Source organism: Chroicocephalus ridibundus, chromosome 12, assembly GCF_963924245.1.
Source record: "Chroicocephalus ridibundus chromosome 12, bChrRid1.1, whole genome shotgun sequence".
NCBI lineage: Eukaryota > Metazoa > Chordata > Aves > Charadriiformes > Laridae > Chroicocephalus > Chroicocephalus ridibundus.
Genome location: NC_086295.1, coordinates 12,255,110 through 12,277,488, shown reverse-complemented (window position 1 = coordinate 12,277,488; position 22,379 = coordinate 12,255,110). Strand labels below are relative to the sequence as shown.

Genomic DNA, 22,379 nt, shown 5'->3' with positions numbered 1-22,379 from the left:
AGGGGGGGGGTAAGAGGGAGCTCTGACTCCACAAAAACTCTATTTACTACACTGAAATTCCTGTAAGCTGGGTCTCTTCTTAATATTCTTAACACCTTAAGAAAGAGCCAGGTTTTAAATGGTGGTAGTGGGTCACTGTCTTATTTATTGATGAGCCTCTGGCATAGCTATTGTTACCTCCAGTATGAGCAGTGTTCCCAGACACTCTGGCTACCTGTAGTTTGGTAGCTGATGGAGTGAAGCTGTCCTGTGGCTTAACAACTCGTTAAGGTGGATGGACGCTGCTGGGGTTTTGAGTGTTCTTCACGAGTAGCAATAATTAATAAATAGCGCCTTAATCCAAGCTGCCTCTTGTCTGCTGTGCATGGAAGAGGGATCCAGGCTCAGTGTCCTTTTACAAATGCGGTTGGGTTTATCCTGCTGAAGTGCTCTGCGACCTCGTAGTTGTAATTATATAAAGTAAGACGGGCAGGAGCATTGCTGGGCTCCTTCCCCCGGTCTGGCATCCACTTCTCCTCCCATGAGCACTGTGTTTGAGTGTAAATCACGTCGTCTTTGTCTGCCTGCCCCCTCTTCTTCTCTAAACCCCCATCCTCTAGCTCCTGCTCTTAACCCAATGCTGGGCTTATGCTGCTTTTCTTAAAGCCGCACAAGTCACTTTGATTCTGGAAACCTCAGCAAGAAATACTTTATTTTTTTTTTCCTCCTTTCCAGTACAAACAGTCTTTCAGCTTTTGAAATCTGAACAAATGTACAAGGTTTTAAAAACAATAAAACACCAGCCTCAATACAGGATCAGTTGTCAAGGGCCTTGGAAAGCTGCCTGTGCAAGGACAACCTTGCGGGCACCATCTACTTCCCTCTCTGCAAGCAAAAAATAAAAAAAAAAAAAAAGCCCTGTTTTATACGAAGTTCCTTTCACTCTTTAAACGTGAATAGCTGAGAACTGAAATACAAACTGTCCATAGCTTCAAGTGTGACTAGTCAGGAATAGTCCAAACATAGCACCATTTTCTGGAAGGTCAGACTTCTTCCTTGTCCTGGTTTTGTTACAGCCAGTCCTGGCTCCCTCTGTGCCGGAGGAAGCTGTTGCTGTTCAGCTGCTCCCGAACCCAGCCCTGGGAAGGGCTGAGCCTGGCCTTGCGTTAGTCTTCTCTTTGGTTGCTGCAGCCCTTTTTCTCCCTGTTGCGAGGGGATGGGGAAGGGATGTGGGCTCCTGTGAGGCGAGGGCTCCCTGACCCATCGCGAAGGACTGAGGGCTGGCTTGAGAATCCTTCCGTGGGCTGGGAGGAATAGGTTTTGTTGTCTAAGAGCAGGTTTTGCGGGATGCCTGAAGGCAGCTGGAGCTTGTTCCTCAGCTGGAGCAGTGTCTCAGCAGCTGCAGCGTAGCTCCAAATCAGCAAAACCCAGAGCAGCAAGCGGACTCTGGTGCTGTGAGCGTTCAGCCGCCTGCGAGCTGGTGGTGGGAAGCCTGGTCCCCTCTCCCTGCTCGTACAGCTGGTGGCCCATGCTCCTCTGGCAGGGGAAAGAGCTTTCACCGCATCAGGGTAACACGATGCAGCCAACTGGACTCGGTGAGTCCACCACCATTCCCTGTGGTCCTCCCCAGCCTGGAAGCATCTGTTTTAGGGAGCTCATCCAGTTTTCATGGAGGAGGAAAGGCGCCCAGATGCATCTCTGCTGGGAGTTGCTGCTGCTGTGTGCTAGACGGAGCAGGGAGCTGCTCCTTTGTGGGATGGGGGGGACCACGGGGGAAATCGTGGTGCAGAAGAGTTGGGATGACCTGGTGAGGGTATGGGGTGGAAGGGTCCATGAGCTGCAATGTTGAGCTGATAGAAAAATACCTCCCTCCGCTATAAAGTGCCAGAGCTGGTCAGATGGAGGCTTTTTAATTTCATCCCTTCTGGTAACGAAGTCCCTGTTGGCTGAGCATTGGAGGCTGCCTGTGCCGGGCTCCCCAGGAAAAGCAGGTTTTGTGTGCACCAGCCACACCATCCCGGCATCTGCTCCGTGGGGCAAGGCTGGAGATGCTCAGGAACATGTACAACCTTTTCCAGCCTGCGTGTTCATGGGAAACCAGAGTCACCTTGGGTAAATCGCCTCAGTTTCTCATTCTCGAGGTCTTCTGAGAGGTACCCTGCCTTCCTCCTCCTCCGTGCCCCACATCTGTGTGGGACCCTGGAGCTTTTGGCATCCCGGCAGGCTCAGAGGAATGCGAGGAGGACGCAGGCTCTCGCTGTCGTGCTGCCAGACAGGAAAAGCCAGCACAGAGCGGGTGAATGCTCACGCTCACACCCTGCAGTGGCTCCAGCTCTCCTGCCCCAGGATGAGATGAGGGAAACCACGTTCACAGTTTAAGCAAAAAAACAGGAGAACCAGACTTGGAGGCCAGGACTGCCCCATGCCCAGCTTGGTCTCTGCAGAGACCTACGGACATGTGTCTCTTTGGGGAAGACGCAAGTTTTCCGTAACCTTTTGTGTCCGTCCCAGGTGTAACCAGAGCACAGCGAAGTGGGGTTGTGAAACACGGCAGCCCCGAGGGACCGCAGGGACCTCCCCCAAACGCTGCCGCGGCGGGGTTTAGCTGCTCGGTGCCGTTCTCCGAAATACGGCAAGGGACATGGGGGCAGCGAGAGGAAACTTGGCAATGAGATGAGCACCATGACAGTGGGTTGTCCAAAAATATACATACACATACTATATATATATATATGCATATGTGTGTTTTCCTAATGCATATCCTCATATACTCCGTAAGGCATGTGCATTTCCAGGGGGGAGGGAGCAGTATAAATGGATTTACCATACACGAGGAGGGCTGCCGTCTCGGAGAGGGGAAGGCAGTTCCCAGGGGGCTGTATGAATACGTGTGTTCTTTGAAATCCGCAATTCCTGTGGTGAGTTTTGTTCCCTGTAAGGAGCCCTGGCTCATCTCAGTCCCTGGATTAAGATGCAGGTGGTCTTTAGGTCAGAGAGACTCTATTCCTCAACTGACAACTGCAGGTTTTTATTCTTCGAGAAGCGATAAATCCACAAAAATAAAATAAAATTAAAAAAACAACGTTCCCGCCTCCAGCTTCCTCCTGAATTGTCCTGCTGGGGTCATCAGCCCAGGAGCCAACGCAACGCCCCCAGCCAGGCGGCAGTGACACTGCTGCACCAGGGTCGGGACAGCTGCTGAGCATCGGGAGGCGAGTACCGTAACGGCAGAGTTACGGAAAAGTGGGGCCAACAAGGTTTAAAAAATAAAAAAAAAAAAAGGGGGGGGGGGTTGTAGCAGCTTTTAATTTATCTTTTCATTAAAAAAATTATCCCAAGAACTGTTGTCACATTGGAGCGAGTCTGTGTGATATAAGTTAATCCTGTCCTTCACGGGGAGGAGAAGCAGCACTTGGCGGCACGGCTAATGCTGCTTCCCCTCCGCCTGCTCTTCCAAGTGGCCGACCTGCTCTGCCAGCTCGGAGACCTTGGCTTGGCAGTCAAGCAGGTTGTCCTTCAGTCCCGTTATTTCCTGAGAGTGGGCAGCCAGGGTCCCGTTCATGTGGTCCATGTAATCCCACAGGCTGCCCGTGTGTTTCTCCAGTTCGTCCCTGATGCCATCCAGGCTTCCCGTGACGGCACCCAGCCTGCCGCAGACGCTCTCCACCCGAGCCACCCGGTCATCGAAGTGAGCAATCTCCCGCTGCAGGTCATGGGCCACGCTCTTACAGGAGCTCAGGTCGCTGACGATCCTGGCTTTGAGTCGCTCCAAGTCTCCCTTGAGGTTCAGGACACGACGGTTGCTGAAGAAGAGCTGGGAGCCTTGGTCGTTGACTTTCTCCTGGATGGAGTGGACCTCATCCTCAATTTTCCGCTCGTGCTCATCCAGCGAGGAGTTGACGTGTGTCACGGTGTCCGAATATTGGGAGACGGAGTCCTTGAGCCCTGTCAGAGACTTGCTCACAGTGTTGAGGTTTATCTTTAGCAAGGTGATCTCCCCTTGCAAAGCCCCCGATGCTTCCTCCTCGATTCGCCGCTGGATCTCCAGGATGGTGGCGTTCAGCTTGCGCAGGAGGTCATAGTTGCTGTCCATCCGGAGGAGCAGGTCCTGGTTCTTGTTCTGGCAATCTTCGATCTCTGTCCGGAAGGTCTCCACGTCTTTGGAAGCGGAAGTGCAGCCCAGGGAACAAGTGCTCTCCAGCGTGATGAGGCGATTCTGTAACACATCCAGTGTCTCATCTGTGCGTTTTTTCATGCTGGCGAGTTCCCCCTCCAGCACGGGCACCACTGCTCCGTCCATGCCCACAGGAGAACTGACATTGTTCAGCTCCCCAACGATGGTCATGAACCTGTCCTCCAGGGTGTGCATTTTGTCTTCAAAGGCAGTCCTCATGCCATCCACCTCTGCCACCACCATGCCTCTCACATTGTCCTCTATACCAGAGCAGCAGCTCCCCGTTTCTCTCTCTGTAGCATTGAGTCTGGCTTCCAGGTCCTCAAAGCGTCCTTCAAAAAGGTTTCCTAGGGTGACAGTAGAGATTTCTCCATCCAGCCGTGAATGCAGGTTCTTCTGTGACTCAGAGATGCTGTGAAGACCTTTCTCAAGGATGTTCATGCGATCAGTGAGGTAGTCCAGGTTGCTGCAGCAGCTTTCCACCACCGTCAGCCCTTGGATCTGGGTCTCCAGCTGGGAGATCTCTTTCTTGATCTCTAGCTCTTTCCCGTCCAGCGTCTGCTGCAGCCGCAGGTTGGCAGCTTTCTCCTCCTCGCACTGCTGCCGCACCTCTTGGATCCGGAAATCGCAAGTGGTCTGGATCTTCCCCAGCTTCTTCTCGAAGCCGTCAAGCAGCTCTCCGCGCAGGTTGCTCAGCCGTGTGTCCACATACTCCTCCAGCAGGTCGATGGAGGTGAGGGGTGAGGGCCGGGCTGACTCCAGAAGATGCTTGATCTGTCCATCGTGGTCCAGGACCATGCCACGAACCTCATGCAGCAAATCTGCCTTGGTTTTCAGCACGTCGCTTACCTCCGTCACTTTGGTCAGGATCTCCCCCACGGGAGGGTACGTGGTGATGTCAGCTTTGTCCGCCACATCCACCAGGCCATCAGGAATGATGCCGAAGCCCACCATCGAGTCAGGCGTGCCTGGGCTGTTCATCAGAGAGCCGATCATCTTGGTGGTGTCCTCCTGGATGGCCAGCCGCAGGCGGTCCCCGAGGCCACTCACCATGGTGTGCAGGCTGTCGTAGGACTGGGAAAGGCGTCTCACCTCCTCCTCCAGACGATCCAGGCGGTCCCCGAAGAGGCCGGGCAACTTTCTGCCTGCACAGGGAAAGAAATAGGGAGAGCACAGTCAGGGTTGGTGCTCCTTTAACTTCCCTCCTTGGCTGTCTTCTAGATTTGAGTTCTTTCCCATACTAACTAACATTAGATCCTGCCTCCCTCTTATTGTTGTTTCAGCAAAATATCAGCCCACCCTTCCTCCTCTCTTTGACTTCTCTTCTTAAGCTGATCAGGAAACCCTCTTTTTTCTTGGGATCAAGCCCTCTGCTGCAAAGTTCAACAGCACGTGATGAGGACAGCCCAAGGGATCTTCATTGTGAGACACACCCTATCAACCCCAAAATTAATGGAAAAATGCTTTAAAGCAATGAGGAAAGGCAATTTCGAAGCAGCATGCTTTGAAAGAAACTAGATTAAAAAAGCAAGTGATCCTCAAAGCAATCAAATGTCAGGTCTCTGATCAGAAAGCAGGTCACCCGCTGAAGGTTTTCTACATTCATGCCCTGTGCCAGAACAGAAAGAATGGAGAGGTTTGAGAGCATGGTTTGGTAACCTGGGGATGTGAAGCAGGAGCGAGGTCTCACCATACTGATTCTTCTTTGGTCCTGGAAACAGGTCAGGGTGGCTTTTTGGATGGGGAGGAAGTCTGGGGATCGGAAACATCTTTTGCCCAGGAGGCATTTTAGGGCTGGGATGTTGGGGCAGGAGGCCGGGTTGGTCGGTCGGGCTGTCATGGCATCCTTCTCCCATGAAGCCTGGGCAGCACCTCCAGGCCAGCTCGGTCACTGTCTTGTAGCCAATCTTGTACTTGGGTCTGAAGAATGTGCGGTACCTTTCCAGGAGAGGAGAGCAAGAGAGAAGACAGTTTAGAGAAGCAACCTCAACATCAAGCAATAGAGAAGAGCGGGGCCATGGGTCCTGTTGGGTGTAGGACAGCTGGGCACATGGGAAAGCCTGGCTGAGACCCATGTGCTGCACCTGAAGACCATGATTCCCCTTCTCCAACAGCTCTGGCTGCACCATAGCCCAGTGTAGCATTACAGTGTCCATCCAGGGACACAGCTCATTAACCAGCACTCCAAAAACCTGTGCCCACCCTCTCCAGGACTGGACCGCGAAATGCAGGTGTGATAGCACATGGTGAGGGTAGAGTCCTCCCCAACAAGTTGGTAACACAACCAGACAAGCCTGAGAAACAGCCTCGGGGTGAGCAGAGACATTATTTACGTTATCTGTGGTTTCTGGAGAGCTTTTCTTTGTTTGTCGAATTTTTTTTAACCTGGGACTCCCATTGTTAGTTTAGAAAAGCAGCTATAAGTAAGTGTATTGCTCTGGTCTCTGGCCTGATAGATGACCACTGTGACAGACGGCACACAGTTTGGCAACTTTTGGCCCAGGAAAGCACATGATGAAATGAAATGATGGAAGTGATTCCAAGTTCAGATCACTTCCAAGCGGGGTCTGGGCTGTTTGTTGGGTGTGTTTTGCACTTTGAATTGACCTAGAGAATTTCCTAATGGGGTAAAAAATCCTCTTCTCAATTCTAATCCTGTCCTGAAGCCTCTGAGAGGGTTGCAGTACCTTTGGAAATGTATTTTCTCTATGTGTGGGGGGCATCATTTTGGTGGGAAGCCTAAGTGCCTTGGGCTGGCCTTGCAAGGGAGACCTTTGGCAGTGGGGCAGCAGAGCCCTGGCCAGGTTTACCGGGGTGATGCCATGGGGTGCGCACAGAAGAATGGCTCCTTACACCTCCTCCTGCCCCAGGCAGGGATGCCCTGGGAGGTTTCTCCATCACCACCTTGGACACTACAACACTGATCACCCCATATACAATAAACAAGGGTGGGAGCCCACCTCTTGGCCTGGTGGGACACTAACACCCTCCCTCTCTGCTCTCACTCTACTTGGGGTCCCCACCAGCCCAGCAGGGAGGACCCAGAAGCTCCCAGCTCTTTGGTGGCACCTTCCCATGAGGTGGCAGGGATGGGACAGGACCCTGCCAGCACCCGCGCTCCCCCCCCCAGCCGAGCTGAGCTGAAGACAGCGTGTTTCTCACCACCTCTGAAACACCAATGCTTTGAACCTGCCTTTTGGAAATTTCCAATCTGAATTTAGCGGGGCCTGAAAACCCTGAAGTTTGCTGTTTTGCAACAACACGTACAATCAGGCCCTTGTTCTTCCCCGGCACGTTCAGCAGAAGGTCTCGGAGGAGGAGGCACAACCATCCATGCTGCACAGAGGGGCTGCATACGGCACTTGCGCTTACCCAGTGGCTCGGGGCAGCACATGGGACCGAGCTCCATGTCCTCCCTGTCCCTGCCCGGGTCCTCAGTGTCCCCGGGCAATGCCACTGCCACGCGACTCCCAGCGCGACACAGCCACCTCCGTGTGTACTGCAGGGCAGGAGGAGAGAGCAAACCCAAATCCTCTGTTCTTTGAATCACTTCAAAACTTCTCAACATCAACAATTTCCCAGAGGCACAGGACAGTTTCAGAACAAGCTCTTCTTTTTGTTATTCCTCTTCACAGACACTGCTGAGTTTCTGTGGCCTTTCCTTCTGTCTTAATGTGTAGAAACCTGCCTGGATGGACCATGGGAGGACACTGCTGCACCCAGCCACTGTCAGGGGATGAAGTGAGGATGAGGATGGCATCCAGAAGGCAAGGCGCCTTCTCTGTGTTGCACTGGCCTCTGCAGAGGAGCCCGGAGCCCTTTGGCACCTCCGAAACATTCTCCCCCTGCTCCAAATGGTGATGAGGGGAAGTATTTATTGCAGCTGCACAAACATTAGCTGATGGCCCCAGCGTGTGAAGAAACCATGTTTCCCTCTCGTGCGCGGATGCAGCATCTGAGGCTGTGCTGAAAGTCCAGCTGTGGGTACGGCTGCTTTCAAAAAACACTCTGGTGTCACCCTGGTTTTGTCTGAAGGGCTGACAAGGGTGAGCATCGGACACTGCGGAGATGGGAGAGGCTTTGGGGATCTCCTCCACGGGTACCAGCTGCCGCAGGATGTGCTGAAGTCCTCAGACGCCGCTAAAGCACTTGCAATGGGAGCAAGGAAGGAGCAGGTCAGCAAGTGGGTCCGACAGCCCGTCTCTGCCGGGAGAGGCTGGAGCTGAGCCCGTGGCACCGCCGGCATGTGGTGACTCCCAGCTGGTCACAGCACCGTGTGCCGTGCCGCAGGAGGGGTACCAGGCTCCGATGAAAGCCCCTCTCAGCCTGGTTTTCCTCGGTGCTGGGCTCTGCTGCCCTCAGCAGCCTGGGGAGGATGCGGGAGCATGGAGCAGCATCCCCAGCAGAGCACAAAGCCCCAGTGTCCATCTTGCCCTGGCTCCAGATCCGTCTGCGGCTCCGGCATGGCGGGGTGTTTCCCTCCAGCACCGACGAGGTGGCAGAGAGTTTTGCAAATATTTTCCTGGGGCAGAAAGCCTTCAGCCATCTTCCTCTTCCTCTCAGTCAAGCTCTGGCCTAGCTGCCATCTTTCTGACAAATCGCAGGTCTTTAACGAAATCCTTCCCTTCACACGTGCACATGCACCCCCTTGGCTTCCCATAATTTCCTGATTTATTTCTGATGAGGGATAGAGCTCCCTCTCCCTCCTGACAGATCCCACCTTGCCTCCTCCCAGCACCGCTGCCCTGTCACTGACTGCCTCACCCAGGAAAAGCCCCTCAGCCCTCTGGAAAACACGGGTCGATGGTCAGAAGGGTCAGCCCTTTCCGCTGCTCTTTGGAAAACAGAGGTTGGTGGTCGGAAGGGTGGCACGGGGGCTCAGGAGCCTAAGAAGAGCTGCGACCTGAAGAAGGGAAGGGGAAGGGGAACGGGAAGGGGAAGGGAGCCGTGCCCCGGCATCCCCCAGTACTCACAGCACTTTTCCCGGGCACTTGGGTCCCCAGCTGCACTTGTGGTACTCAGCCTTGACATAGCTCTCAGCCCCATCCTGCAGCGTGCACGTCACGTTGCGCTGCACCACGTAGGCGCAGTAGCTCCTAGGGGGAAGCACAGCGAGATACCATCACCCCCCGTCCCGGAAGATAGCAGTGCCCCAGCTCTCCAACCAGTCCCCAGGCAGGTCTACCTGCCCTGCCTAACACTGCCATCAATGTCCTGGGAGGGTCAGCAGCTGGAGGGACCTCCCAGGCATCGCCCATCCCACCCACTGGCGACAGGGACAGCAGTGGAGCCCAGGGGAGTGGGGACGGAGCAAAGCCCCCCGGTGCCCAGCACGGCTGCTGGGCGCGCAGCCTTTTCCTTGGTCCAAGTGGCTCCAGGCATCTCTCCTCTGGGTTCCATCTCAACGTGAGGAGGAAATTCCTAACTTTGAGGGTGGCAGGGCACTGGCACAGGCTGCCCAGAGAGGTGGTGGAGTCTCCGTCTCTGGAGACATTCCAAACCCGCCTGGACGCATTCCTGTGAGACCTGCTCTAGGTGACCCTGCTCTGGCAGAAGATTGGACTAGATGATCTCCAGAGGTGCCTTCCAACCCCTGCCATTCTGTGATTCTGTGATTAAGGCGGTGCAGCTACACCCCTGTGCCCTCAACACAGCTCTGCTCGCCTCGGCTGTGCCGGGCTCTCTGCTCAGCCTCGGGCAGTGCCTGCCCCGCAGTCTCACCCCGAGCTGGTGGCTGCCCCATCCTCCCCCAGCTATGGTCACTCCACAGTCTGGCCCTGCCTGAGAAACCAGTCTCGGTGCTGGAAACAAGCTGTGCCTTACGATATTTCACCAGCAATTTCACTGTCCGCAAGAAACCCAGAGCCCCCCCCAAGGAAGATCCGAGGTGCCACCATGCTGCAGGAGGCTGGGTTGGGTGCTGCAGCTGTTGCTATCACGACCGCATTGTCACCAGTGCTGGGGTCACCCAGAGCCTCAGCCCTGGAGCTGGACTGTGCTCAGCACAGCATGACCTGGGTGGTGAGACAGGCTGGGGGGACAAGCAGAACCCCACCAGCAATGGCATTTATGGGAACAGCATCCCAGAAATAGCTCCAGCAGTGTCTGGTAGGGGTGGTCCATCCTCCTGCACCTCCTGGAGTGCTGCCAGCACCAGGATCAAGCCCAAAAGCCTTCAGATGTTGCTGTGGGTACTGTCACACCCAGATCAAGTGTGATGCTACGCTCAGCAGAGGGAGAGGCGATGCAGGCTGGACGCTCTGCGGGGCTGCAGCATCACAGCCCCCTCCACCATGGAGGCAGGGCCAGGACCCAGGTCCTGAGCTGGATGGGGCCTGGAAACCTCTTCAGATCCCTTGGACGGGTGGTGCAAGGAATGGAGTGTCTTCCCTCCTGCCATCACACCTGCAGCCGGGTGCCACAGGGTACCAGCCAGCTCTGGACACAGACCTTCTCCCGAGCCGAGCAGCAAAACCAGGCGCTGAGGCTGAGGTGGCTGGGAGGAAGGCTGGGTGGGAAGGATGCGGGAGTGCTGGTGGGACAGATGGAGGCCAAGGCTGTTCCAGCTGAAGGCAGGCCTGCCGGCAGGAGCAGATGGACTTGGTCCACAGGGGCAGAGACAGCAGGGATGTGCAGTGAGGCAGGGATTAAGAGCACAGGGAGGTGGCAGATGGAAGAGCGGGAGGAGAGGAGGGCACAGGCGAGCTGAGGCAGAGTCGGAGGGTCAGCAGGATGGAGCAGATGGGCCGGCGCGAGCTGCAGGTGTGGGGAGGTGTTCAGTGAGGCGGGAGGACCCAGCTCTCCCTGTGCGAGCTGGGATCGCTGCAGCTTGGCTGCCTGGCCACAGGCTGGGAAGCAGCCGGGGTCCCCCGGCATCGCCATCACACAGCCTGAGGAGAGCAGCCTCGGGGCTGACCAGGGAAACGAGCTGCGGGGCCTCAGCCCAGCTCTCACGGGCTTGGCGTGATGACGGTCTGGATGTTGTTGAGAGACCTCTGGCAGGTGCAGGCGAGGGAAGGGACTGGGACAGTCACGATGGAGCAGAAGGGTTTGGGGAGAACTGTGGTATCTCCTGTTTGGGGGAGTGAGCGTGTGTGTGTGTGCACAGACCCCCAGCCCCCTCACTGTCACCCTCTAGGGACAGAGCAGCAGAGCTCTGGCTCACACTGAGTGCTGAAAGATGGGTGAAGGAGGGACAAGCAGCGATGGCAAACACGTGAAGATAAAGTACGTCCCCCAGCCATGCCAAGACCCACTTTAAGCCCCCCAGTGCCCCGATTCAGAGGCCCTGAGCAGGCTCCTCCACCTCCAGCAGCCCGTGTGGGGCAGGAGCTCCCTTGGTGAAGCAGCAAGATGTGAGCAGGCTCATACATCCCAGCTCTCCCTGCTCCCTCCAGCAGGGACCCCCCCACCCCCAGCGCATCCCCCTTGCTGCCCCCAGGAACGGCACCAGCACCTCCACCCTGTTCCCCCGCCCAGGGATCTCTTTCCTCCCCTGGGATGGGCACCGCAACTCCCGGCAGCGACTGGCATTGCCAGCGGCTCTGCCCTGGCCAGGCTCTGAGCAAGTGCCGGGATCCGAGCAGCTCCCCGCTCCTCCAGAAGTGAGTCATTTATCCGCGCACAGGGCCGCGCGAAAGCAAAGGCCAGCCACTTTTCTTAGCTGGAGGGAAGGGAGATCATGCGTGCGTGTGCCTGTGGAAATTTAGAATCACTGCCTATCCATAAATCCAGGATCCACTAAAAACGCACTGCAAAACCCCCGGGTAAGTAAGCTAGTAGCCAACACGGGCAGATCTACTAGCCACTACTAATACATACTGCTTGCCTGTGACTGCTTGGGTTAGGGTTGTTCTGGCTTGCTCCTTCTCAGAAACCCCTTTCCTTCTCACCCACCTGTGGCTAGCAGTTTTATAGCTCCAGCCTGATGTTTTAAGAGTGAGCAGCTGGAAAATGTTACGGGTTTTGGAAAGCTCTCACTGGCACTGCCAGTATTGTTCGTCTCGAATATTACTTTATTCATTTCAGCTTGTTCCTAACACCACATTCTCCCCTTTTCAAAGCCCCACAGAAACGGTTCTAGCAAACAAGCGGGGAGGGAAGCAAGCCCCCCACCAACGTAACAGCCTTTTTGCAATTGAATGGAAAAAGTCTATAGTATTGTATGTGTAAAGCCTGCATTCCTCATCTGCCTGAGCTTTCCAGGTTACTTGAAAACATATTTAAACTCTGGTAAGTCTGTGCTTTACAAGCAAAGGGGCAAATTTCAGGCGTAGCTCTGTGCCCTGCCATCCTCCCCTCCCGCACTCCACACCCCCGCGCCCATGTCATGCAGAACAGGTACATGCACATGAATGGAACCTGTATAGGAACATAAACACACACGTGCATCCCCCTCCCCACCACCCCCCCGGCCCTGTCCCACAGGGGACGGCAGCACGCATGTCCTCCCCCCGCACGCAGCCCACCCCCTCCTGGAAACACAACCCCCGCATCCTCCTGCGCTGAGCGCCCCCCCCCCCCCCCCAGCCTCACCGTACACGGAGGGGGTGCAGCGGGACACACGGACACCCCTGCCCTGCCCGCCAGCGCCTGGCCGGTACCCGGGGCAAGGGATGCCGGTGGGCGGTACCCATGGGATGCCCGCGGCCGAGCCCCGGGAGATGGTACCCACGATGGGTACGGGGGGGTTGGGTACCCACCAAGGGGTGCCCGCGGCAACCGATCCCCAGGGGATGCTGCCTGCTGAGCCCAGACCTGTTGCCGGTACCCGCGGTCTGTGCCCGGTAAGGGATGCCCGACGGCGGGCGGTGCCCGGAAAGCCCCGCCGTGCAGCTCGGTAGCCAAAGACCGATGCCCGGGGGTGTTGCCGGTTCCCGGTGCCCCCCCGGCTCGGTTGCGCGGCCGCGGACGGAGGCGCGTAGAGGGTCGCTTACTTGTGCTTGCCCACGGGCTTGCCGGGGCCGAGCTGCGGGCTGGAACCGGCCGTGTAGAGGCTGTACCTGCCGCCGTAGGGCAGAGGGGCGGCGGGGGGGTAGAAGGCACCCTTGGCGTCGGCGAGGACCAGCAGAGTCCCCAGGGAGAGGCAAGCGAGCAGAGCTCCGCGGCGGCGCAGCGTCCGCTCCCACCTCATGGTCCCGGGCCCGGCGGTGCTGGTGGCGGAGGAGCGGGACGGGGCGGTCGCGGGTCCCGGCTGCCCAAGGGACCGGGGGACCCCCCGCTGCCCCTGCCCTGCCCTGCCCGGCGGCACACGCTACTCCACCGCCCGACCGACCCCTTTTGTACCGCGGCGGCGGGGGCGGACCGCGCTCCTCCTCCCGCCCTCCCACAGCCGCCGACCCCCGGCCCCCCCACGGGGGCCGGGGGTCGGCGGCTGTGGGAGGGCGGGAGGAGGAGGGCGGTCCCGTCCCCCCCCCCCCGATATCCCCCCGACATCCCCCCCTTCCATCCAGCATCACCTGGGTTTTGCGGGAAGAAGAGGGAAGCGGCACCGTTTTGGAGCCGGCATCAGCCCTCCCCAGTAGATTTAGGCTTCGGTTCCAGGCTCCGGGAAAGAGGTGGGAATTCCTTGCCTTTCCCCGCGGAGCCATGGATCTTCCCACAGCCAAGTGTGTTTTCCTCCTAGGTGGCTTTGGAAGGCAGGTTTGGGTCTCTTACCCCTCCTGAACGCTGCAGAGATCCCCGCTAACCTGCACCCCGATGTCCCCACCTGCAGGTGACCCATAGCAGCGGGGGCTGGGTGGTAAGCACCCCACCCTGCCCTGAGAACGCTTCCCAGGCACCACACCATTAACCGCAGTGGTGTAAAACCCCTTGTGTGAGCCACACAAGATTTGCTGTTGGGTGAAGGAGAGAGGACACCCCCCCGGGGCACTGGACCGTTTGGGAGGAGGGTAACATCCCTAGTGCAACCCAGTGGAAGGTCAACTTGCAGCCCTGCAGAGTTGACACCATGCCAGGGAGCAGGAGATTTTGTCACATAGGTAGAACCTGGGCTGAGCACCCCATTGTCCCTGGGACACTTGCACCCTTGGGCATCCCACCAAGACCACACCAGGGTTTGATGAGGCCCCTGCCTTGGCTGGCAGAGGCCAGCACCAAGTCAGCCAGGGCAGGGAAGCACCACGGCAAGGTGTGCAATGCTTCTCTGAAACTCTTGGAGGAAAACAAGAAGCGGCTGAGAAAGGATGGCTGGGTGGAATCACAAATGCAGGAGTGAAACCTGCTGCCAGGGGAAGGAGGCATCAAGGCTTGGGCTGACGCTGAGACAGAGATGATAAGATATGGACACAAACGGCCTTTTTCAGTTAAAAGGAGCCTTTGGCTCGGTCTGAGGTGAATACAGAAACATTAGCAGGAGAAATAAAATCCATAGGAGAGCCGTGCCCGGGGAGGCAGGCTGGAAAGACCAGGCGGAAAACCAAGAGGAAGAGGAGGAAGCCTGTGTAATGAACCAGCGCATCCTCTCAAGCGGCTCCCGCCTCTCAGTTCAAGCTGCTGCAGGGTGTTGCTGTGAGCCACCATGCGCTTGTCAGGCTGCACCCCAGAGGTGGCTGCGTTATGGTTTTTACATGGTATATTTGGCAGCTCATGAAGCACTTCTCCTCCAGCTGGTGCATCGGATTGTTCCACTCTGCTGGGATGCTGCAGGAGGGATGGTCTACGAGCAACTCTATAAAAACAAACAAAAGTCGACCGAGCCTGCATGGTTTAATGCTGGATGCCAAAGTCGAGAACTAACCTTGCGCACAGCCTTAATTTTTTTTTCCCCTGTGCGCAGGGAGTATGAGCCAGTTTTAATAACAGCGTGCTGCACGTGTGTGTCTGAGGCCTCGGGAAAAAAACATCTGGTGTTGCACAGTTTCAGAAAAAGCCCTTGGTCCTGGCCTTCAGGCCCGTGCTGCGATCAATGGGCACGACAGGGCAGAGTCAAGAGTGCTCTCTCCTCGCCAGCCTGGCTGTGAAAGGGAAGGCGGTGGGAGCCATTGCACTTGTGTGGGTGCATGTGTGCATCCGTCCACCCGTCCCTGCCGTCCAACCCCACTTCTGAAGCTCCAGGTCGCTTTCTGCCAGATTCCATAGCGAGGCAGCATCCTCAGAGAGACCAAATCCCGTTTTGTTGTTCTATTGTCTAATTGTTTTATGAAAAAAGGCATCTGGGCAGACAAGAGAGTGCCAAACTTTGGTCCTTACCGAGGAAATGGATTCATCATCAACTCTATTATAAGACATCAAAGAATCCGCACAGGGGAGAGCCATTATGAGTGCCCCAAACCATGGGAAAAACCCTCATGTGCCTTATTAGCCGTGAGATAATCCAACCATGAGACACGGAGCGGCGAGAAACTGGGATTCGTTAAGTTGCACTTCTCAGGGAGCAGCTCGGGTTTGACTCTCTGAGGCTCAGCCACGCTGCTGCTGGTCCCCACCACACCGCGAGCCCCGACCAGGCACAGGAGGGTGCCCATGTGGGACCTGGCACGTCATCCTGGCGTTGGAGAAGTGCTCTTTGGGAGAAGAAACAGGAGACTCCTTCCTACCAGGCCATCCTCCTGACATGGGCATGTCCCAGGGGTTAACAGAGAAGATGACAAGCCCCATCTCACAGAGCTGTGAAGCACACGCTGAGCACCAAGGTCTCCAGCAGAATGGAAGGGCTTTGCCACCCAGAACTGCTGCTGAAAGGCTCTGCAGACCTGCTCGCTGGTAACCTTTGGGTGAGGGAGCACCAGCCCCTGGTGCCTCCTAGAGGAAAGCCCTGCTTTCCCTCCTGGCCTTGGCTGGAGAGTGAAGGGGATCAGATGAGAGCTGCTGGTGATGATCAAATCTGGATGCTGGCCAAACCCGAGACCCTACCAAGGGACTGCCACAGGGTTGCCCGACCTGTGAGGCTGTATCCATCAGCGTCCCGGTGTGAGCACCTCCTGCAACAGCTCAGCATGTGACTAGAGTGCTTGTTTCTCCACCTGGACTGCCAGGAGTTAATTATTTGGGTTACACTTCTCACCCCTGCACAGCTATGCTGCAAGCCAGCCCAGGAATGAATAGGTAGAAGTTTTTCTCTACAGCAGAGATTTGGTCAAAAAACAGGGACATTGTGCAGGACCCAGGAGGGACCCAGAACCAGGAGCTCAGCTGGAGGAGATGAGAGTAGGAGCAGAGGTACTACAGGCAGCTCTTCCCCGGCTCCATCTCCCAGGGAGGGCCGGGTGACCCACCGTGAGGCTAATTTCACGAGCGGATGACACCAAACAGTGACCCGTTCTGCTTCACATGCTTTTTAATTAACACCTGCGTGGCCTCATCAGCTGAATAGTTGCTTCCTTTCATGGGTCAACAAGCCAGCAGCCTCTGACCTCCCATTCCCACCTGGGCACGATGCTCGGTGCCTGCACAGGGCGCAGGGGGTGTGCGCTCTTGCACCCCCAAACCCTCCCGCGGGCCGGCGCAGCAATAGGAAAAGTGATAGGACAGTCCAGGGCCTCTTCAGCTCTGCTTGCTCTTGGCCAGGACCAGCCTTGTCCACCCTAATCCTCAGCTTTAAATAGGTACCGCTGCTGGAAGGGCACTGGCCACGCTGGGCAGGGTGGGATGCACTGGGCGCAGTGGTAAGAGGGCGGTTGAGTTGCCCTCTGTGTTGCCATGGGAGAGGAGCAGATTCCAGCAAGGGAAATTTAAATTGGGTATTAATAATAAAAAAAAATATCTGGTAGTAAAATGAATATAGCCCTGGAGAAGACTGTATTGAGCCATCTGGAGATTTTAAAGGAAAGGTTAGGTAAAAAAAAAAATATCTGTCAGGACCAATTTGGGGTAGGGAAATGGATTGGATGTCTTCCCAAGATCTCTCCCAGCCTGGGTTTTTTTCCGAGTACAAATTCATTTCCCAAAGTGGCAAGGCAAGAGAGCAGCTCAATTTAGAGGCAGAGTTTCTCCCTCATGATTCCCAGTGGATCAAAGGCATTCCTCGAATTGGCACTCGCAGAGGCCTTTTCCCTTGGCAGCGGGTCTGTGTCTGTGAGAGAGGGAGCCTTCTGGAAAGCCCGGCTTTCGCAGGTGCAGGTCCAACAGGATCCACCCAGCGCTCGCTCTGCTGTTTCAGAATCCCTGGGAAGACACCGCAGATATCCCACGGCTGCTTCCCCTTCCCTGTGGAGGAACGGGGACACTAAGCTGCCCAAACTGTCAAGCAAGATGCACGTCCCAAATGCCATAGTCCAAATGCCAGTGGGATGCCAGTCCAAGGAGAGCAGTGACAACAGCAGGGCCGGGATTTCTCCAGATGCTCCAGTTCCCCGCTAAAACTGAGCTCAAGGAAGCCCTGCGTAGTCATGGCTCAGCTCCAGCACTGGAAGCTCTTGCTGGCTCACAGCACACGCTTCTGCCACATCCCAGCTCCATGCTGGGCATGGACCACTTCTCCCGTTGGCCTCAATGGGAAGGAGATGCAGGTTAGTAGGCAGGAGGCATCCCTGGTCCGGCCGGTGGCATCAGAAACCCAGGCAAAGTCACAACATCTGCCTTGTTTGGAGGTTGCCGAGGTTTTGTTCTGAATGAGACCCTGGCCCCGCTCCCAAGGGGTGGGACTGCAGTGTGTGTGTCCCCCAAGCCATGGGGCTGGGGGCACCTGGGTTTGCCCAGGCTCCGGAGGAAGCTGCGGCCGGGGGCTGAGAACAAACTCCCTTTCTTCGTGGGAAAGTGTAGTGACTTGAAGTGGTCAGACAGCCTTATCTCTGGTTTCGAAAGCCACACGCTGATCATTTGTCAAGATTAGCGCGTGCGGTAGAAGGGATGGAGCTGTTCCAAATCCGTGCTCACATCTCTTCCCTGGGCTCAAGGCCATTCATAAAAATGCCAGAGCAGCGGCGGCGGCGGCAGGCAGCACATACTGGGGCTGTGGTTTGGGGAGGATGAGGAGGGGTCAACCGCAGGTTACACAAGCTCTGAGCGGGGAGAAGAATACACAGGTTGCTTTATTTATATATCCGTTAGCATCCTTCCTTCAGGAAAATGCACAAGAAGGCTGGCAGGGGAGATTTAGGAAGGGCAAGAGGCAGGCAGGAGGTCCTTTGTGTGGGACAGGGGTGATGTGCTTTAACAAAACCTTTCCCAGCCGTGCCATGACTCCGGGGATGAGAGAATTAACGGCAACAGCCGTGGAGATGGAGCAGGAGCGGTCTCCAGGGGCTGTCCCAGCTGGATTCAGCAGCACACGGATGCAGGGTGGAGAAGATGAAGAGCGATGAAGAGAGGAGGTGACACCCTCCCAGTAAACGCCAGCATGTTGATGGCGGGACACTGGGGACCTGGCTGGACCTAGGCTTTGTGCTGGGGCCGGGGCTGGCCCTATAGCCCCCAGGGGGGAGCAGCCCAGGTCTCAGCTGGTCCCCGTCAGCCCGGGCTCAGCTGAGCAGGAGCCTGGGGATGCTGTAAAAGGCTGGGGGAGGAGCAGGCAGGGGCTGTGTGTTTCTGCAGCTGGGCTACAAGAGAAGAAGCTCCTCCGCAGGCAGGTACAGATCTGGGGGGAGCAGGGGGTTCTTTATTACAAAAAAAGAAGTTTGTCAGCTCCTGCAAGGATATCTCTGAAGCCCAGGGAAGGTGGTAGGGGAGGAAAATGCCTTCAGGGTGGGGGCTTGAGGCTGGGTCAGGCACAGGGCGGGAGCAGGGTTTGAGTTGTGCACTGGGAAAGAAGGTACTGGTGCAGCTGGGAAGCTTTTGCAGGAGAGTCCTTCCAGCACAAATGCTTGCAGAGAGGTACGTGTGCTTCCTGGCTTGGCTGGAGAGAGCTCTGGCAGTAGATCATGGGCTTGTTCAGCCTTGCTGAGACCACGGGGTGGGGGGGGTCCCTGGTCCAACCTGCTCGAAGCAGGGTCAGGTATGGGATCAGGTGCCTCAGCTGCTCATCCCATGGTTCCAGGAGAGGGGTTTGGTGGCAGATCATCCCCCAACACTGACATGTTATCCTACAGACCCTGTTGTTGGCAGTGCCTGAGGAGCCCTGGCTTTGGGGGAATTGCACGGTTTCAGGGCTACCTGCTGGCCTGACCTGCAGCCAGGTGTGCTTGGGGCTTCTAAAGCAGCTCAGTGTCGCATCCCAGCTGGTGCACGCCCCAATGCTGCAGAGAGGTTGTCTTCTGCAGAAGCTGACCTCATGTGCTACCAAAATAATTCGCTCATTTCCACACTGTTGCAATAGTTCAGCACTTGTGCTTCAGATGGTCCTTCCCACCTCTCCTAAATGAAGGCTTTTCTGCAGGTGCAAGAAACTCTTGGGTTTCTTGCTTGGCCAGGTCCTTTGCAGAGCTGTTCCTCTGGCTTTTGGGAAGATCCGTGTTCTTCCTTGTCTGCATGTTCAGCTGGGCCAACTTCGGCCTTTCCTGGGAACAGCATGATGGCAGCAACCCAGGGATTTAGCCACAAAACCTCTGCTCAGTGACCTCATTGCTGCGCGCAGTGGAAGAAAAACACCACAAGAGCGGAAAGAAAGTACTTTTCCTTTGGGACCTGGGGAATATTGGAGGACATTAGTACAAATGGACCTCTTTGCTGATTTTTTTTTTTTTTCTTAAGTCACCCAACAACAAGGCACAGTTGAGCTAATTGTAACCTCCGACACTCCTGCAAAGCACAGAGATTGCCTGGCATTGAGGTGCTGGGATGCTTGGGAGGGCTGGCTGCCCCTGGGTGCCTGGTTCCTGCAGGTGAGGTGAAGGATAATAACCCAGGCAGGGAGTTGGATCTGCTGGGGTGACTCCAGAAAGAGAGATGGACCTGGGAGATGGCTTTGGAGACAGGTTTCCCTGCACATGGTGGACCTGAGTAGGCAACGGCCAAGTGTGGAGGCTGCTGCAGGGCTCTGCGTGGAGGCAGTCTGAGAGTTGTCCTCTGTCTCCACCGTCTCCTGCATTTTGGGGGCAGGAGCCACATAGAGCCTTACTGGCTGCTCCAACAGCCTGCCTGGATGAGGACTCAGGGAAAAATATGTGTCTCTGGGATGGGTGGTGGAGGGCAGCCCTACAAGCCTACCTGGGACAAGTTATCCTACGCACCCAGTTCTCTGGTTTGTGCCTATTTTGGCCTCGCCATGTCCATTTTGCCTACAGATGGGGTTCTGGGGCAGAAAGGAGGTTTCCCACACCTTGAGGCTGCTTGCTCCAAGCCATGGCCAGCGCGGCTCCTGCGTGTCCCCGAGCACCGGGTGACTTCTAGAGAGATCAATGTGGCAACAGCTGGGCTGAAACCCTGCCATTACCCATGCTGTTTGAGGCAGGGGGATGAAGGGAAGTTATTTTTGGGCCCGAAGAGGGGCACTTCATGCCCCTTTGCTGCCCCGTCCTCTGAGGTGACCCCCCAGGCACGCGTGTAGGGCGTGCGATGGGGAACGGCCATAAATAACGGGCAGTTATTTATGCACAGGCAAAGGAGCGGGGAAGAAAGTGTAACTGATACCAGCTTGGGCTCCTTCCAGACCTGCTTGGAGCTGGGACCTCGTGGCTGATATTTGGCTTTGCCGGCTTCCCTTTGCAAGCAGCTGTTCCTGCGGGCCCTGCATCTGCGTTTGGCCTTCTGCAGTGTTTTGCTAATCCTCTTTCTCACTGTACAGCGACGTGTGCTCGCCAAGGTCCCACTGACCCATCACCAAAAGGAGGGGGGGGAAAAAAAGAAAAAGAGGAGGAGGAGAACTTGATATCTTCTGCAAGTGAAATAGCTTGGGTTCAGTCTTGGAGAATTTCCCGAACTCTCAAGGAATTTCCTGATCTTAGGAATCTGCCAAAATTTGGGATCTGCCTCGGTTGGGCTGCACATACTTTCAGAGCACACGCTGCAGTGCTGCGTTGTGGGTTTCCACCCCTGTCTTTGCGAGGGCTCGCTCTATCCGAACGGGTTGAGAAGACCAGAAAGGAAAACCTCCCTCTGACCGGCCGCAGGGATTTATTTAACATCCTCCTGCCCTTTATTTTGGGATCAATGGGATTTTTCATTCTAAACTCCTGTCTTGCTTCCCTGTGCCAAACCCCAGGCTGTTACTGCAGCCCTCATGTGAACATGGAAACTTGGGTGCAGTTGTAAAACTTTAGGTTAGCGGCTCACTGGCAGACCTGAAATTAAAGGCATAACCCCAGATTGACTAATATCGCATATTTTTACACAAATTAATGCCTTTGCAGCCGAAGGCAGCCTCTTTGCTTGTAGCTGGGGCTCGGCGTTCATGTGTTTATTGCACGTATTTCAAGAGCAAACAAGCTCCTGGGTGGGGAAAGCGCAGCCCCTCCCCTCAGAACAAACTCGAATGAAATTCCTCAAGGTCTTTTTTTCTTTTTTTTTCCCCAAAATTAATGCTGGCTGGATTTCGACCAGGTTGTTTTTGACCGGCTTTAATCTGTGAAATCAACACCGAGTCAGGAAATGCTTAGATTGACTCTGAACGAGGATTTGGCCAGAACATTTCTCCTATTTATGAGGGATAGTTGGAAGCAGCAAAACCTCCCGGAGGGGACCTGTCCTGACCTTCGCGCTCATCCAGCCCCGTCCAGAGGGGCTTTATCAGCCCTTAACATTGATTTTTGTCCCCAGGAACTCAGCAGCATCTTGGGTTGTGCACGATGCTGGAGTCTAGGATAAATTTTCCACTGGCTTCAGTGGACTTTGGACCAGGCTGGTGGGACAAGTTTCCCTGTGGGCCAGCAGCACCGTTTTGGAGAAAACCCCAGTCCCCCCCTGGAAAATGGATCAGGGCTGAACCCTTTGAAACGCTGTCCCACTTCCAGCTCCAACATGGACCAGTCTCTGCCTCCCTGCTTCCTCCTGATGCCTCTGCATCGCGAGACTCCATCCCTGGGCTGGGGCCGAGCAGAGCCTGGTCCAGAAGAGCCCATGGCATCCCCTGTGTCTCCCGCCGTGTTTCACTGTTCCCCCCTCCCCTTCCCCATGCAAGGCTTTGCAAGAGCATCGCAACTGTGTTGCCCTTGAGAGGGAGGAAAAGAAAACCCAGCCTGAGCACATGTGGCGGGCAGGGGGAAATGGCTGCTGCAAAGTAAGCAGTGCCTTTAAAGAAGTGTTTGTCTGGGGTTTGTTTAGTTATCCTCTAGGTAATTTTACAGCTGAGGAGGCCGGACCATTCAGGCAATGGCCAAAACAATATCCCCACTGTCTGAGCAGCTCTCATAGCTCGGCATGGCTCGGCGGAGCTGGGGGGGCAGAGGGAGCCGGAGAAGAGAAGTTTCTT

At 55.9% G+C, this 22,379-nt stretch overlaps 1 protein-coding gene across 1 annotated transcript; it reads right to left on the bottom strand.

Moving 5' to 3' along the window:
• Nucleotides 1–3,403: 3,403 nt before the first annotated feature.
• EMILIN3 (elastin microfibril interfacer 3) lies at nt 3,404–13,286 on the bottom strand. The gene is made up of 4 exons (XM_063350475.1): nt 13,090–13,286; nt 9,127–9,249; nt 5,844–6,091; nt 3,404–5,298 (listed from the first exon to the last, which is right to left on the bottom strand). The coding sequence occupies exons 1-4, from the start codon at nt 13,284–13,286 to the stop codon at nt 3,404–3,406; spliced, it is 2,463 nt and encodes an 820-aa protein (XP_063206545.1).
• Nucleotides 13,287–22,379: the final 9,093 nt, after the last annotated feature.